The 16,183-nt window shown below is 36.5% G+C and overlaps 3 protein-coding genes across 5 annotated transcripts in view; 1 reads left to right on the top strand and 2 right to left on the bottom strand.

The window, feature by feature from the left end:
- LOC109986620 (myelin-associated glycoprotein-like) overlaps nucleotides 1-2,116 on the bottom strand; it is a 3,888-nt gene extending 1,772 nt beyond the window's left edge. Inside the window, exons 1-3 of one of the 3 annotated variants that reach the window (XM_065958295.1) lie at nucleotides 1,975-2,097; nucleotides 841-910; nucleotides 283-645 (exon numbers count right to left, since the gene is read on the bottom strand). In XM_065958295.1, the coding sequence (XP_065814367.1) occupies nucleotides 283-645; nucleotides 841-889 (412 nt within the window). In that variant the 5' untranslated portion in view covers nucleotides 890-910; nucleotides 1,975-2,097. Of the gene's footprint in view, nucleotides 1-282; nucleotides 646-840; nucleotides 1,201-1,974 lie in introns of those variants that run through there. The other 2 variants (XM_065958294.1, XM_065958296.1) reach the window with 2 other exon arrangements.
- A 3,292-nt stretch (nucleotides 2,117-5,408) lies between these two features.
- On the bottom strand, nucleotides 5,409-9,224 carry LOC109986667 (myelin-associated glycoprotein). Its single transcript, XM_020637413.3, has 8 exons — nucleotides 9,089-9,224; nucleotides 8,632-8,707; nucleotides 8,121-8,510; nucleotides 7,735-8,031; nucleotides 7,455-7,554; nucleotides 7,296-7,331; nucleotides 7,149-7,181; nucleotides 5,409-6,810 (listed from the first exon to the last, which is right to left on the bottom strand). Exons 2-8 carry the CDS (start codon nucleotides 8,675-8,677, stop codon nucleotides 6,786-6,788), a joined length of 927 nt encoding a protein of 308 aa, XP_020493069.2. The 5' UTR covers nucleotides 8,678-8,707; nucleotides 9,089-9,224; the 3' UTR covers nucleotides 5,409-6,785.
- A 2,143-nt stretch (nucleotides 9,225-11,367) lies between these two features.
- Nucleotides 11,368-15,482, top strand: LOC109986614 (myelin-associated glycoprotein). The gene is made up of 13 exons (XM_020637326.3): nucleotides 11,368-11,577; nucleotides 12,075-12,150; nucleotides 12,256-12,645; nucleotides 12,735-13,031; nucleotides 13,135-13,234; nucleotides 13,320-13,355; nucleotides 13,459-13,491; nucleotides 13,630-13,671; nucleotides 13,888-13,914; nucleotides 14,073-14,105; nucleotides 14,311-14,385; nucleotides 14,493-14,517; nucleotides 14,603-15,482. The coding sequence occupies exons 2-13, from the start codon at nucleotides 12,105-12,107 to the stop codon at nucleotides 14,663-14,665; spliced, it is 1,167 nt and encodes a 388-aa protein (XP_020492982.2). The 5' UTR covers nucleotides 11,368-11,577; nucleotides 12,075-12,104; the 3' UTR covers nucleotides 14,666-15,482.
- Nucleotides 15,483-16,183: the final 701 nt, after the last annotated feature.

The raw sequence follows: 16,183 nt of genomic DNA, 5'->3' as shown, positions 1-16,183 counted from the left end.
TTTTCCATCCAACTGTGGCCATGTTCTTGCTCATGTTGGATCGAAGTTGGGTCCCTCTAAATAATTTAACAAAGGATGTGGTCTAGACCAGCACTTTAAATACGGGTCATCATATACATTTTGTTGTCATTTGGAGATATATGATGAAAAGTTGATTGATTTTAAAAGTATGCATGATAATGATTTTTGACTTTGTATTCTCCCATTTCAACCATGACAGAGATTTAAAAAAAAAAACTGCAAGCATTTACTGTACAGTAAGAGAACTCAAGATGTACTTACTTATCATTGCAATGGAAACAGAGTTGGCTGTGTAAGAATATTTTTCATAGCCGGCCATTTCAATCCTGAAATGAAAAGGTCCCTGGTCACTTTGTTGGATGGGGTCAATCTTCAGAGAACAGTTCTTTTGTCTGACGTCTCCCAGCAGCTCTGTTCGGCCCCGATACTGCTCAATGACTTTAGACTGAACCGGGTGATTGATGGGATGGTGTGTCTGATTGGTCCACATCCCTGTCAATTCAGTGAGAGTCCTCCCTGGATCTGGGTAGTCAAATGTACAGGGGATCACCACACAGGATCCAAGGAGACCTTTAACTGAGGAAGGGACCGTAGCTGTCCAAGAGGAGGCTTCAGTTTGAACAGCTGTAAGAAAAAGAAAAAGAAACAAACTTCTACTAGCACAATCCCTCTTCTACTAGCACAATCCCTCTTGCACAAATGATTAATCTCTTTGTCTGAACAATAATTCAATAATAAGAAAAACATCTGAGTGTTAAATGAACTACAAGTGAACTGTGAAATATTGTATAGCTGGATTTAAAAGGGTAGTGAACATACCTTGAAAGCAAAGCAACACAAAAAGTAGAGAGCATTTTGAAGAAGCCATCCTCCTGGGATCTGATCGCAGCTAAAGTGACAGATATTATATATAAGCTTGTGCTGTGTTGCTGTCATTTCCTCTAGTGACAAATCGGTTGTCTAGTTTCCATTTTCCATTTTTAATGTATAATTTTGTTTGCGTGTATGTCATTTCAAGTTATATTGCCATAAACTGATGTTAAAAAGTATAATTTTCTATATTTTTGTAACTGAGTTTTGATTGAATCTTTTTTGCATATTGGCTCTTTTAGCCAAATAGCTGCTTCCATCTCCTTTGTTGGATGTTAATAAGGTATTTAATTTTTTACCTGAATCATTACTTCTTCAATTTAAATTTGATAATGTATTTTATCCCACTTCATGAATCCCTGACTCTTTGAGCTTATCACCATCAACCGTCACCTCATACCCCTCATATCACAGTTTGTGATATGAAGTACAAAAGGCCTTCCTAATGGCTCCTTTAAGTATTCATTTAATGCCCATCCATGGGAAGCAGTATAGCCCAATTGAATTGCTATTGAAAACTTCTAATGGGCCAGTTGTAGGTTTTAATCTTGGAAGTTATTTTATGAAGCTCTAATGACTGAAACTCTGTTCTAAACATGAAAGGTTTCAATTTTCAAAACAGTTTGTAAATTAACGACAAAGGAAAAACGTGTTGAGTTTTGCTTTTAAATTACAGTTTATTATGTGCATGTAAAGAGTGTATTTTTGTCTGTGCTTTTGCTCAACAAAAACAAGAGGAAGTAGCAGTCACAAACCTTAGAGCACACAAGTTAAAAAACAAGTGAACAATCACCTACTTTTACACAACTGTCACAAAGGTTAAAACAGTACCAGCCTGAGGAATTTATGCAGTAACCAATAAGCTGGCTCAGTCACATGTGAGTTGTACTTTTTTTCATCAGCAAAAGAAAATCCTTTAAAGCAATGCGATAAGACATAATGCAAGGGTTTGAGATAATGAAACATTTTACTGACCAGCAAGTGCTCCTTATTATAATCTGTGGTCAAATGTTGTTGTTAATACAAAAACAGACAACACCAATCACTAGCACACATCAGATATTCTGTTTTGTTTAAGTTTACCTTCTGACAGGAAAAGGAACTTTACTCTGCCGCACACTGTGTTGCACATTGGAGAGAAAAAAATATTGTTCTTGCTCATTGAAGCCTGAAACTAATGACGCCTCGTGCAGTCATGGGCCATGTGTGGTGTCTGCCTGTAAAGTTATCTCCTGAACATTACTTCTGAAACCATCATAATAAAAGATGGGGCTTTTTCTTTTGCTACTGCTGATCATACCCATTTATGAAACTAAGAAAAAAAAAAACTTCTCTCGCATTTCACAAAAAAGGGTCTTATGTGGCCTCACCTCCTGTTCATGCATTCACACCTCTAGTTGTGGTTAGAGACAAAATAAGCCTTGCAGAGGGGCTCTAACAGCATCACAGCATGTGAGTGTTGTTTCCCCTCCGAGCGTCACAACTGAGAGGATCTTCTTTCTAATTTGTATTTTTTACACAGTAATTCATTTTCCCATTCATGGGCCCTGATCTCCAACAAAAGCAGGGTTCAGCATTCCACCCATGTTTGGATAGCAACTGTCACCATCTTGAAGAGCCAAATCTAAGTAACGAATGCTGCGGGTGATGTTGGCCTTCTTCTTCATAAAACTCTGCTTTCTTTTTACTTTACAGATGTCCTCGTCACATCGTGTCAGGACGTCCTCCAGCTTGACTTTGTCCTCTTTCTGGCGACCCCAGGAAAGTCTCCTGGGAGTGGTCGTAGTGAAGCCGGTGGATGCAGAGTTACCCATGATGGAAAATGTGCCTGAATTAGGATCTATCTGTTAGAAAAAAAGGGGAAGGTACCAAAAGAAGGACTGTTAGCAATCAGAAAATCACTGAAAAATCAAACTGTAGACAGCATGCTAAAAGTTTTTACTTGATAACTGTAGCAGTCAGAGAGTTTCTTCTGTTTGCTGGTAAGGTCCAACGTTGAATAAGGCGTGAGCAGGATTCTCATTTTTAAAGACAGTTCTGGAGGTCTGACCTCATCTGTCATCAAAGGAGCACGTACCTGATAATATCTTTGTTGAAGGGATTAAGGATCGCAGGAACAATACAAGTTAATCACTTCGGTTTTTATCAATCAGTCCGTCAATCAAGCACTGTTCCTGCAATCACAAAGACAGTCATTACCCACATTTACATTTCAACTTGTTAAAAGTTGTCATAGGTAGTGTAAAGTAGGCTGACTTATTAAGCATCAGTGTTTGATTTTGATGTCTTTGGTTTCAGGTGTCAATAGAAAAAAAAAAAGATAGCATTATCCTCTTTTTGATTTTGTTGAGAGGAGCTAACCTCAACATTTTGAGTAGCCACATTCAGCACAAAGACAACACAACCTCATTAATCATTTTCTTATCCATCTGTGTTCAATCTTATCAGCAATCCCAGCGCTAATACACCATTTTAGTTTGGTGTTCTCCTGATTACTTGAACCTCCCAGTTTGAAGATTGTTTTTGAATAGAATTACTCATTTTGTTAATTGTAAATAGCTATACTGAAATTGAATGTCTTTGTCATCTTTAAAGCTAAATCCTCATGTTTATCTATCCTTATACATTTTGTTTCATGTTACTTTTTTGGCTCCATCAGATGATACTGAGAAGTGATTGCTATTGAAAACTTAGTCATGCACCAACAACTGCTCAGACTTTTACATTTGGTCAGCTCCTTTTACAACCTGAGCCTTCAGCTATTTATTTGTTTTTGAAAACCGAGAGTTTCTTGAACTTTGTATAACCCAATAGACTCAGTGTGTTTCCTCTCCTTGTTTCACTCACACTCAGCGAAGTCAAAAGGCACCACCATGTGGTGAACATAACCCAACAGCAATAAGTCTATATGGTCCAAACAAGGTTTCTGAAATATCATCAACATAGGTCAACACAGACATTTTTAAGTGTTTCTGGTATGCTAGTCGATTCTCAAAGTATCCTCAATGATGAAGGTTTTTACTCATTAATCATTCAATGATCAATTAATCCAATCCTGTAGCAGAAAATCACCCACTGAGACTAAATCTATCCATTGAGAATAAAAAAGAAAATCAAAGGCTATCTAGCCTCATTTAATACTACATTTCTGAAATCAGTTATTGTTGTTCTACAAACATAATAATGAACCCTTGCTCAGGTTAAAGGTCACTCAATACTTTTTATGTTGATATCTAAATTCATGTAGTGATGTGTAGATTATCCAAAACAGCAAAAAAGGAGCACACTCAACAGTAAATAATATTACACACGCACTACCGCAACAAGACTAAAAAAGAGACCGAAAAGTAGACACACTAACTGTCCTTCAAGTTTCCTTTATCTGGGTAAGAGCAGCGTACAAAACCACAATGGACATGTTTCAGCACTTCATCAGCGTCGCATGCAAGGGAACTTGAAGGATATTTTGTGTGCTGACTTTTCTGTCTCTAGGTATATATAACTGCCTAGCTGTTTCTTTTTGTGACTGTTTCCTTCTTTGTCTCCTTATTTTTACCTTTAGGGGGTTTAGAGAAGATGAGATGGATGGGGAGGACTAATATGATGCTTCAATTCTAACAAAAAAAGGTAAATATCAAGTGCCACTATCAGATACATTAAAGTTATTCTGTTTATTCTGTATCATCTTCTGCTAAACAACAACTCTTAATAGAAATTGATGTTTAAAATGAAGGTATAGAACCTAGTCATTTTTATTGATTCTTTACATAGACATCATTCTCATTCTATTTATTTTCCTGGTTCATGTATGATTATTATTGTCCAGAACGTATGAAAAAATTGACAATAAAGATGACTTTGACTTGATAAATGATGTAAAGTGTTTTCCTTAATGAAAAAAGCCCTGGATTTTCAGAAGCTTTCACACTTGTTAATGATGGAGTTTTAGTAACATTGACAGATATTGATAGGCCACAATATGACTCTGTTTTACATGATAAGAAAACCATTTGAAAATACGATAAATGATAAACAACTAGTTTTCTTCAGACACACAATCTCAATATATTCACACAACCAGTCAGTTTATTGCAATTATAGAAAATCTGACACATTTCCATCGACTGTCATTTTTGTAGAATTAACTGCACTGTGTTTTTCAACAATATATGTGTTGATTTCCAGGATGCTAAACGTTGAGTTTTATTTTCTAATTTTTCATTTACAACTGAAAGTATCTTAGAAAAAGGAATTCTTTCAAATTTGGTTATAAATCTGCTTCTTATTGTCACAGATAGTAAAAAAAACAACAACTATATTTTAAAGAATACTAACACACACATCTTGAAACTTATTAAGATTAAAGATTAAATTTAAAAAATGAATCCTCAACACTTTTTTTTTCTGATCCCTTCTTTAAAATGTATTCAAAATCTAGATTGCAAAGTTATTTTATCACATTCTCACATTGGTGAAAAGGTTTTAAACAGTTCTGATTAAATACACAAAACAGAAAGTCGTGGCAATGAAGGCTTTATTGATAAAATGAGGAAACCAAACACAATGTCTCTGACATCACAAGTCAGTACATTTGGAGTTACAGTTTTTCTCAGTCGCTTTGGTACATTTCTCGAATCATCCTTGACATTTGCAAAACAGTAAGTGCATTTCTCAAAACAATTCTTACAAATAGCAAAACACCATGGACTACCTGCAAAAGCCAGTCTCTTGCTCAAAATCCTTAGTTCATCTCTCAAAAGTAAATATCTGTGTCAATGAACATGTCAGTGTCATCAGAATGACAAGTCCTTGTGTCATTGTGTACGGGTAAGACAGTCAAATTGCTTAGTCATGTCAATATAACAGTGTACTCTGGAGGGGTGTTCTGATATAAACTATGGCTAAAGTTCTGATGACAATTATTGTAAATTGTAAGTTACACCTTAGTGTATGTGGGAGATTGATTGCAAGAGCCTGGACAAGATTCACATTTACACTTTTACTGTTTGTACTGTTATTTGTTGACAGACCATGTCATTGCGATACAGAAAGGAAAAGACAGCACTGCATAGCACAAAGAAAAAAACAAAAAAACAAAAGTAGAAATGTGAACATAGGACAATCTCCTTAGGGAAAACTGTACATGCTTCACACACTTCCCTTCGTTAGAGAAAGTCAAGATTCACCTGGGAGCAATTTACCAATTCAGGACAGATTTAGAAAACAAGTCTAATGGAAATGTATAGAAATAAGCTTGACATATTATGACAACTTGTTCAACTATTTTGCATGTAAAGACTTATGCGATGAACTAATGCCTAAATGTTGTGGGGGGTGAGACTATTCAACAGAGACCCATTATAATACATTTTGATCAACATGACATAAGCAATTGATAATGTAGGAAACAGCAGAGAATTGTACATAATCATTTGCATGGATGTACCAAAGCATTTGCAACTTGTTCAAAGAAATGAGAAACTGCTTTTTTTAATGTGCACAAGTGACACAATGATGTGAAGATTGAACAAGTAGTTTTGAGAATTTAAATTCTGATCTGAGAAATGTACCAAAGCGACTGAGAAAAACTGTAATGTAAAAAACAAACACTTGGGTGTTCTCAATAAAACAAGCAAGCAAACATGAAGGACTATTAGTGCAGTAACATACAAGCCCAAAGGGATATCTTTAAGCCTATTCATACACACATTGTGTATATATAGTTTTGTCCCCCTTGTGGCCAAAGCAGTTTTACATTTACTTGAAAAGATTAATGATTGTTAAATGCAATAGTAAGACAACAGCTGTTGTGCTTCGATAGATAGATAGCTAGATAGATAGATACTTTGTTGTTCCTGAGGGAAATTCAAAGCTTATTTCTGAGGTTCCTTTTCTCACTTCCCACCGTCAGTCCTGACTCTAATTAGACCAAAGGAAGAACAAGGAGGGAGAAAAAGGAGAACTGATGAAAACACAATGAAAGTTTGAACATAAATACATGCCTGATTTTATCAAAAACACCAACAAAAATAACTGTCACGTCTGCATGGGTCACTTGAATATAACAAATTAAAATAAATCTATTTGTAAAATTCAATTCCCTTACAGCTTACAGTAATTACTACTGTTTGTTCTATGAATAAGTAATTCCTCACAGACTTTTTCTAAATATTCCAGACAGTTTAAGACCTTGAATAACAAGTATTTCTATGCTTTCTCATGCTACCAAACTACAAATAATTACAAGTTTCTCTCACCTGCGAGACAGTCTGGAGAGCCGGTTCCACATACTAAATTTGAGTAATAAACACATAAATATCATTATCATAAAACTAAAAGAATCTCAATTAAACATCAGCTTAGCACTACGGATCAATTGTGCATTGAAACACGTTTTCACTCACCTGCCTTCCTGAGATTGCAGCTCTACAATGCGGCTCCTCAAGAAGACAAAAAAAATATTGCGTTACTGATGTTCACCATTAAACTTAAAATAATACAGAATATAACCTAGTTAAACATTAAGAACTGTGTTCCTTACTGGATGTCCTTAATTAACTCACTTGTACTTTTTCACAATGAGAATGATGAACACCGCAAAGATCAGAGCTGTACCAATTGCAGCCACAGTGGGAATGATAATGTGGTTGTAGTTTTCTGTACCTGCAAAAAGACAGAATTTCTTGTGTCACAAATTAGAAAAGTTAAACATCTGGTCTGTATCAGTCAAAAAAAGGACACCTTCAAATATATCTTAAGGTCATGGTGTACCACTCTAATTAATGCATCATGACTTTTACAAAAAGTTTGGTTGCAGCAGTAAGAAGAACTAAAAGTTCTTACGTTTTACATAGAGTGTCAGTGTTTTAGATGATGTTCTGCCTCCATTAAAAGTGGATGTGCAGGTGACATCACTGTGATCATCCTCGTCTTTAGGAATGAATGTTAGGATGGACTGCATCTCCCAGTTTCCTGCATGGATTTCTCTGTTGACCTCAGTGATCCCATCTGCAGTGCCCCTGCTCCATGTGAGTTTAGGGGCCCGAGAGGGGCAGGTATGAAGGACTGTACAGGTGAGAACGAAGGGGAGTCCTTGAACGGCAGATTTTAGGTGAGTCAGTTTGGGTTTTGGAGGATCAGCTGTGAATGAAAAAATGCAGATAAAGTTTGAGGCAGATCATTGTGACATAAAAAGTTGCTATTGGTTGGTTAAAATCTTGAGAACATACGGAGCATTTTCAGATCGACACATTGCTCGACAAAAGAGAACTTCTCCAGTGTACCAGTCTCTTTTGGTGTAAGTTCAATCCGGAAACAGAAAGGGCCGCTGTCATGATCTTTGATTTCAATTATTTCTAAGGTGCAGTTGCTCTGACCCAGATGTCCCAACAACTTTGTGCGTCCCTTAAAATTGTCTAAAACTAGCGTGTTATCCTCGTGATAGATGCGCTGATCTCTTTGGTTTGAAATATGCCAGATCCCTCTGAGTCTGGAGGTAGGCAGGTTTCCTTCAGGATGGGTGAACGAACAGGGAATCACAACACAGGATGAAACCAGAGCATCAAGGCTTCTCACAACACTGGCCCTCCATTCTCCAGCAATCACAGGGCTGACGAAGGCTGAGAGAGAAATAATGGAAGAAGGAACAAAATCAGTAACCTTCAGGAGGTGTTTTCATTGATACTTGTGTGAGATGTATAATAGGATTTAGATTTAAAAGGGGTGACTTTTTTATGGTACCTGCCAAAAGCAGACCAAACATCATCATCTTTCTGTCTTTGTCCATAGTGCTCTGAGGTTTCCTTGGTGTGATACACTGTGGAGTTTATTGAAAGGAAAAACACAAGAAGTGATAAGAAATGACACACAAGACCACTCAAAAAATACAATATTTCACTTAAAAGTTCATCTACATTTACTTGTACTTATATGAAAAACACTTATACACTCATACACAATATATTACAAATCAAGAAGATACATTGTTCATTATAAAGGCCGACAACTAATTTTTTTGGTCAATTCTAATTAAAAGCAAGACAAATAAACACATTTAAAAAATAAATAAAGTCAGCTTGAAATCAATAAAGGTACAGTAAGTAACCAAAACACAGTATTTACCCAAAGTATCCAAAACTCCAAACCAATTCAAAAACAAAATGTATACAAAGTGTAAAAAGTGTAATCAGAATCATACCTGATCCGGCGGCTGATCACAGCTGTGGGTTTATAACTTTGAGTTTAGTTTGTTAAGAAGTGAACTGTGGGGTTAACAGAAGGCAGTGAAGCCAAAAAAACAAAAAAGGAAACAAAGTCACACTTAGTATTTCTTAGTATTGTGTGAAAGTCACGTGTTGAGGCAGTGACAGAACATTTAAGCGTGGGCCAGACCGCACCCTAATGGTGTGAAAAGCATTGGGTGGTCTCTCTCTCTTTCTGCATGAGAATACAATCATTTCTGTTCGCAATAAATGTGACAAATGAATGTGTTAAAAGAATGTGTTAAAATAATGTGTTAAAAGCCTCAAGCCTGTTATCTATCACAACTGCAACATGCAATAAAATGAAATTTGTATTAAAAAGTTTTTTTTTAAATTATAAGAGGTGAAAAGTAAGGATCAGGGGGTTGGGGGGGGGGTTAGGGTTACAGTCATTGAAGTATTCTTACACAACAAAAATTATCATTTAAAACATTTCAGGCAGGTTAGCTAAACACTTATCAGTTGATTTGGCATTTTTGTGCCCTACTCCTCTATTGTCTTTTTATACTGATTACTTTTTTACACTGTGTGTGAGGCTATGTGGCTGATAAATCTGCAGGCAACGTTTGCAGTTTTGAATATAACCCTGATTATCAACTGTGCCTTATTAGACACTCATCTGGTGATGCAATACAGGCAACACACTTTAAATAGGTTTAGGGCAGTCATCCAGGTATTGTCCTATGCATATCAGTACAACATCATCTCATTTCAACATTGCCCAAAGTTATAGCCCATCAGCAGCCTCAGAGCTGGTTCCCCTGCTTATTTCCTCATTAATGATACTATAAAAAAAGTTATTTGCTGGATATGAATGTAAAATGAATACTGATGCCTCTTTATGAACTACAAAAGCAAATGAGAAGCCACTGTTGCAGGGCATCAGTGTAAGTGAGTAACAGCACACGAATGACATGTTTGATTCTATACCTGATTTTTCATCCCTGGCTGGAACCAGTAAACTCCATACTTTTTTTCTTTTTGCATTGTTGGTTTAAGGGTTAAGAACAGAGTAGCAGCAAAGTGTTTTTTGATCAGAGAAATGTGAAAGTGAACGTGAATATGAATATGAACAGACAGGCTCCTGCTGACAGGACAATTTGACAATTTTCAGAGCTTTGCACTTCAAGTCTGAACATGCTATCACAATAGCAGAGTCTGAGATGTAACCTTGAGGTAGCTCATACTGAAACTTTTTTCTTTTGACATAACCAACACACAAAACCAAGTAAAAGATTGCATCTTAAGAAATAGGAATAATGAGTAATGTGTGTAGACTGTTTATTTTCTGGTTATAATAATATAGAGGATGTCTTGCTCTGTAGCTAGGTAGTGTGCTTCTGCAAAAAGGTCTGCAAAAGGTCTTCAAAAAGCTGCTAGAGGCAGTTGCTCATTAAGAGGCTGGGTCTATCCCCCTAACATGACTAAGCTGCTAAATACACACAGCTAATCTTGCTCAGGAACATAATAACATTTGTTAAAAAAATGGTTCAATAGTTCCAATGCACTATTTCACGGCAAAACATTGATGCTGTTACCGTATGGCAAACAGACGGTGCCCTATTGATTTTTCTCACCCCTGACCTTTACATGTTCAGTTCACTGCACCTTTGAGGTGTCTCCTCTCTCAAATGTAAGCTAAAAGTCAGCACTCTATCCACCAAAGTCCTAGTTTCATTTAAAATCCAATTTGCTAGAGTAGAACAGAACAAATGCAAAAAAATATGCACCAATAGTTTCTGACTTCACTGTAAAATGAATGATACAATGAACAATGCATTTACATTATCTCATTTTTTCAAGTTATCTTCAAACCACCCTCCTCTTGATGGACCCAGCACATAAATGCGTACTCATGCACGCGAACTGTGAACACACGTAGCCCTTCAAACCCTTAAAATACAGTGTAACAATGTTTCAATATGTCATTAGTTCCTTGCTTCTGTTCTCTCGTGTTTGTGCTGTCTTAAATGTTAACACATCTTGTGACATCCCCGCAAAGTACTGCTCTTGTCAGGTCTCTCACTTGTCCTGTACTGTTCTGCATCACTAAATTAAAAATCTAATTTTGCTTGCACTTTTTTTTGTTTCCACCAAAAGTCTCATATTTAAAATGCATGCAGGCAAACATAGTAAAGATATTCTGTATGTCTGTATGTCATACACACAAAGAAGAGAACCACTCCTTACTTCCTTTTCCTTGACACTACTTGTACCGTCCCCGACACTTCTGTTTTCTCACCCACACAGAGATACTAAAAGATGGTTTCTAATTTCAACTGTAGTTCCCTTTTTCACATCTAGAGCTCATGTTAGCGTTTCATGACATGACTGCTGAATAGCTCACCAAAAGTCATTCTGAAGACACCGATTTCTTTCAAAAACAACTCTGAACAGACAGACAGACAGACAGTAGCTTCATCAGGTAAGTCTTCATAAGAACTGAATCAAACTTTTACTGTGGTTCAACAGCACACCTTGTGTCTTCTATCTTTCTTTGAATAATTCATTTTGAAAGTTAACAGTAAATAATGTTGTTGAGGTTTAAGCAATTCCACACATTGGTGATTTGGTTTGATATTGGCTCCAAAAAGTTTTTTCCTCAAAGTTATGAGTAATGTATTACTTCAAAGTGCAGTGTCCCTTTGTTGGAAAGAAATAGTATAATGAATTGAAAAGAGAGTGCAGGAAGTTCATCCAGAAAACTGTTTTTTTTTTCGTTTAGGCAAAAATGTGTCTGATAATTATGTGTTGTTCCAGATGTGTACATAAGCTCCATGAGGACATTAACAATGCCAGTATTTGTTGCATCAATTAACAACCTATTGTGTGGCAAGATATGTGGAGTTTAAAATGCAGAATGTTTCTAATTAGCATGAACTATGTGATTTAATTACTTTATTTAATTCAAATATCCCACAGCATATCACACCACCCAAACCTCAGAGGACTATGGACATAGACACACAGATGATGTTAATGGGTCTGCTTTTGGCAGGTATAACAATATTTTAGTTTTTCTGCTGCATTCCTATTTACAAAAATAACAACATACAGATAAGTTGTCTCTTTTGTTAAAACTGATGTTTTTTCTCTCTCTCAGCCTTCGTCAGCCCTGTGATTGCTGGAGAATGGAGGGCCAGTGTTGTGAGAAGCCTTGATGCTCTGGTTTCATCCTGTGTTGTGATTCCCTGTTCGTTCACCCATCCTGAAGGAAACCTGCCTACCTCCAGACTCAGAGGGATCTGGCATATTTCAAACCAAAGAGATCAGCGCATCTATCACGAGGATAACACGCTAGTTTTAGACAATTTTAAGGGACGCACAAAGTTGTTGGGACATCTGGGTCAGAGCAACTGCACCTTAGAAATAATTGAAATCAAAGATCATGACAGCGGCCCTTTCTGTTTCCGGATTGAACTTACACCAAAAGAGACTGGTACACTGGAGAAGTTCTCTTTTGTCGAGCAATGTGTCGATCTGAAAATGCTCCGTATGTTCTCAAGATTTTAACCAACCAATAGCAACTTTTTATGTCACAATGATCTGCCTCAAACTTTATCTGCATTTTTTAATTCACAGCTGATCCTCCAAAACTCAAACTGACTCACCTAAAACCTGCCGTTCAAGGACACCCCTTCATTCTCACCTGTACAGTCCTTCATACCTGCCCCTCTCGGGCCCCTAAACTCACATGGAGCAGGGGCACTGCAGATGGAATCGCTGAGGTCAACAGAGAAATCCATGCAGGAAACTGGGAGATGCAGTCCATCCTAACGTTCATTCCTGAAGACGAGGATGATCACAGTGATGTCACCTGCACATCCACTTTTAATGGAGGCAGAACATCATCTGAAACACTGACACTTTATGTAAAACGTGAGTTGCTGTTGATTTATACACCTATTTGTCCTTTTTCTAAGATGTTTTATGTGATGTTTCCATTACACAAAGAAGTTCCCATAATTCTGTCTGTTCGCAGGAAGAGAAAACTATAACCACATCATCATTCCCACAGTGGTAGGGATTGGTACAGCTGTGATCTTTGCATTCTTTTGTCTTTTCATGGTGAAAAAATATAAGTGAGTATGCAATACTCTGACATTCACTCCAAAGGATGTTCGCATTAAAAAACACATGGCACTGAATAATTTCTGTCTGTTTTAGGGCTCGCATTGCAGAACTTCAAAGTCAGGATGGCAAGTAAGAATGTTTGGAAATAACCTTTATTTATTTTGCCACTCTAGCTTATCAAGTTTTGTAATTTCCCCCTTTTGTTCATAATCTTATCTTCTTAATCATTTAGCGTTTGGAACCGGCTGTCCAGGCTGTCACACAGGTGAGATGACACTTAAAGCCTGTGTTCCTTCTGCTTCTGGTTCATTTTGCACATTGTAAAATTGGCAGATTACTGTTAATTAAGTACATTTTTATCAGTGATTGTATTTATGTTTTGTTTAATCTGTGAAATCTTCAGGATACGTTCCAATGGCCCAGGACCATCTCAATCCGAACAAAGGCAAGATAATGTTTATTTTGGGCTCTTTTTACAAGTGCAGAAGCATCAATAGTGACTAATTCAGTAAATTCCCTTTACTTAGGCAAACACAATGATGCTTGGCCAAGCAGTAATTTGCATGTACAGAAGCTTGCCTGTTAGTTTTAAGATAAGATTGAAGCATTTATTTTTATTCCTGTTCAAATTTGCATGGTTTCTGTTCTCCTTTTTTTGCAGAAGGTCAATGTGGAGCAGATTTTCGAGGTATGAGTTTTGCAAGATTTTCATCAACATTTGGTTTTCACAGTAAAACCTCCTTGTTGATTTCACAGTTACATCTAAATTAAACTTTGAGAACGGAAACTAGCATGCGCCTATTTTACACATTAAAATGTTAGTGCTACTTTTTCTTTTGTGAACAGGAGGAGGCCTCAAGTGGACATGGTGAATCAGATGTAAGGTTTTTTTTTCATTACTGCTACTCCTGTTTTGTTTTTACAATTCAATACATCCAAGCTGTTTTTATCTTATTGTTGTAGAGCACTTTGTAACCTGTTTAAGTCATTTCTATTATCATAATTTTTATAGCGTTTTCAAGTTGAAAAACGTATAACTGTTTATTTTCCTCAACTGTGAAATGACATCAAATTTAAAACACAGGCCAGGTGATGTGAATTCAAAATCCTCCTGCTCCAACCAAAAAGTCTCTAAGCCTCGTTTCCCGTCCCCCAAAAGGTGCTTCTCCTTAACCTTGCTTGTGAATAATATGTTATACATTTAATAAAGTTGTAGAACACAATCTTATTCTTTTCTATCTTCTTCTTGTTGCTAATGGAACTCAGCCAGCGGAAATCGTGCAATGACAAGGTAACAACATCTCCATAATTACTGCCAATACCACACAGGGCCTTCACTCAACATCTGTGATAACACTGATCTTACTCTCTTACAGGGCTTTGACGATGGTGACGATTACATGAACACTGAAGATCTCAACGTCTATGGAAACCTGTGAAATATAGCCCCCTAAGAATGATCAAAAACACACAAACAATTCTCATCATGCTCATAATCACGCTTTTTAAGATGGCTGTTTTATTATGCATGGTCATCAATGTTGAATACTGTCACTGATGATTTTATTGTTTTAATTGGAATTTATTGGTCTGTATTTTGTATAATTTCTGTACAATTTCATTTTTGAATGCTGTAATGATTCATGATGCCTTCTGCCTCCTGTAAATATGCCACTTAGGTTAGCTAGTGTTTGGTAAGACTTGCTATCATCGCAGGTCGTGGCACACACTGTGCCATACTGAGAATCAGTTAGGAAAAATCAAAGCCAAAGGCAAAAAATGAAGCCAACAAGTATGAACAAGAATTTAATTGAATAAAGTCCTTTTTGGAATAAAAGTTGTTTATCCATTTTTTTTATCCAGTTAATATCCAGAGTTAAAAAGATAAGATATAAGATATATTCAGATTGAAGATGCTTGCATATTATCTTGTTAAAGATAAGGTTAATGCTATCCACTTAGCATAACTTTCTTTGGGCCAAAGGTAGCAAAGCCTTCAAACTGACCCCTCACTAATGAATGCTCCTGTGAGAAGAGCTTTTAGTTGGTTATGAAAAAGATTTGAATCAATATCGATAACTCTTTATGAGCTATAAAGCAAATGAGAACATCAGCAACAAGATTATTTATTTTTGACGATGACATTTAATGTTGATGTCGCTAAGAATACCCACGAGAAGCTGTTGATGTTGTTAATACTGATAACAAATAAAACAATCTGTGCATTGCTTTTGTGCACTGCCTGTCAGCACAGTATCTTATCTGACTTTAAGCTGTTTGTTGGCACTAAACTTAGTGTTGTTTCCTCTAGATGAATTGTGGGGTAAGTGATAAACAGCATACTGCAGAATCAGCCTTATTTTTTTCTTTTCTATTTGACTAGATTGTCATGTCTCTCACTTGTCCTGTACTGCCCTGCATCACTAAATAAATACAAAAAAATGCTAACACTTTTTTTTCCTGTTTCCACCAAAGTTCTCTTATATTTTAAAACATATGCATGCAGGCAAACGTAGAAAAGATATTCTGTATGTCATGCACATAAATAACAGAACCACTCCTTTCTTCCTTTTTCTTAACACTGCTTATACTGTCGCCAACACGTCTGTTTTCTCAGCCACACAGAGATACAGACTCTCGATTCAGTGAAAGATTTCACTGTTAAACGAAACATGACAATTCAAAAGTTTCTCAAAGGAGCTGTAAGTGAATTAGTATCAAATTACTAAAGGTAGGGGACTCAAATGTAGAGGCAGAGTTAGATATGTCATGGGACTAAACTCTGTTTAGATTAAATGCATGTAGCTAGCTAATACCATTATATGCCACTAATGCCAGTAACCTTAGCCACCAAAGAGAAAAAACATTACTATAGTTAAAATATGTGTTTATAATGTTGCGCAAAGGTTTTAGAAATGCTGGACGATATAGATTTTATAATTTTTTTTAAATCAAGT

This window comes from Labrus bergylta, chromosome 8, assembly GCF_963930695.1.
Source record: "Labrus bergylta chromosome 8, fLabBer1.1, whole genome shotgun sequence".
Classification (NCBI taxonomy): Eukaryota; Metazoa; Chordata; class Actinopteri; order Labriformes; family Labridae; genus Labrus; species Labrus bergylta.
The sequence above is the reverse complement of the archived record's forward strand: the minus strand, read 5'-3'. Positions and strand labels throughout refer to the sequence as shown.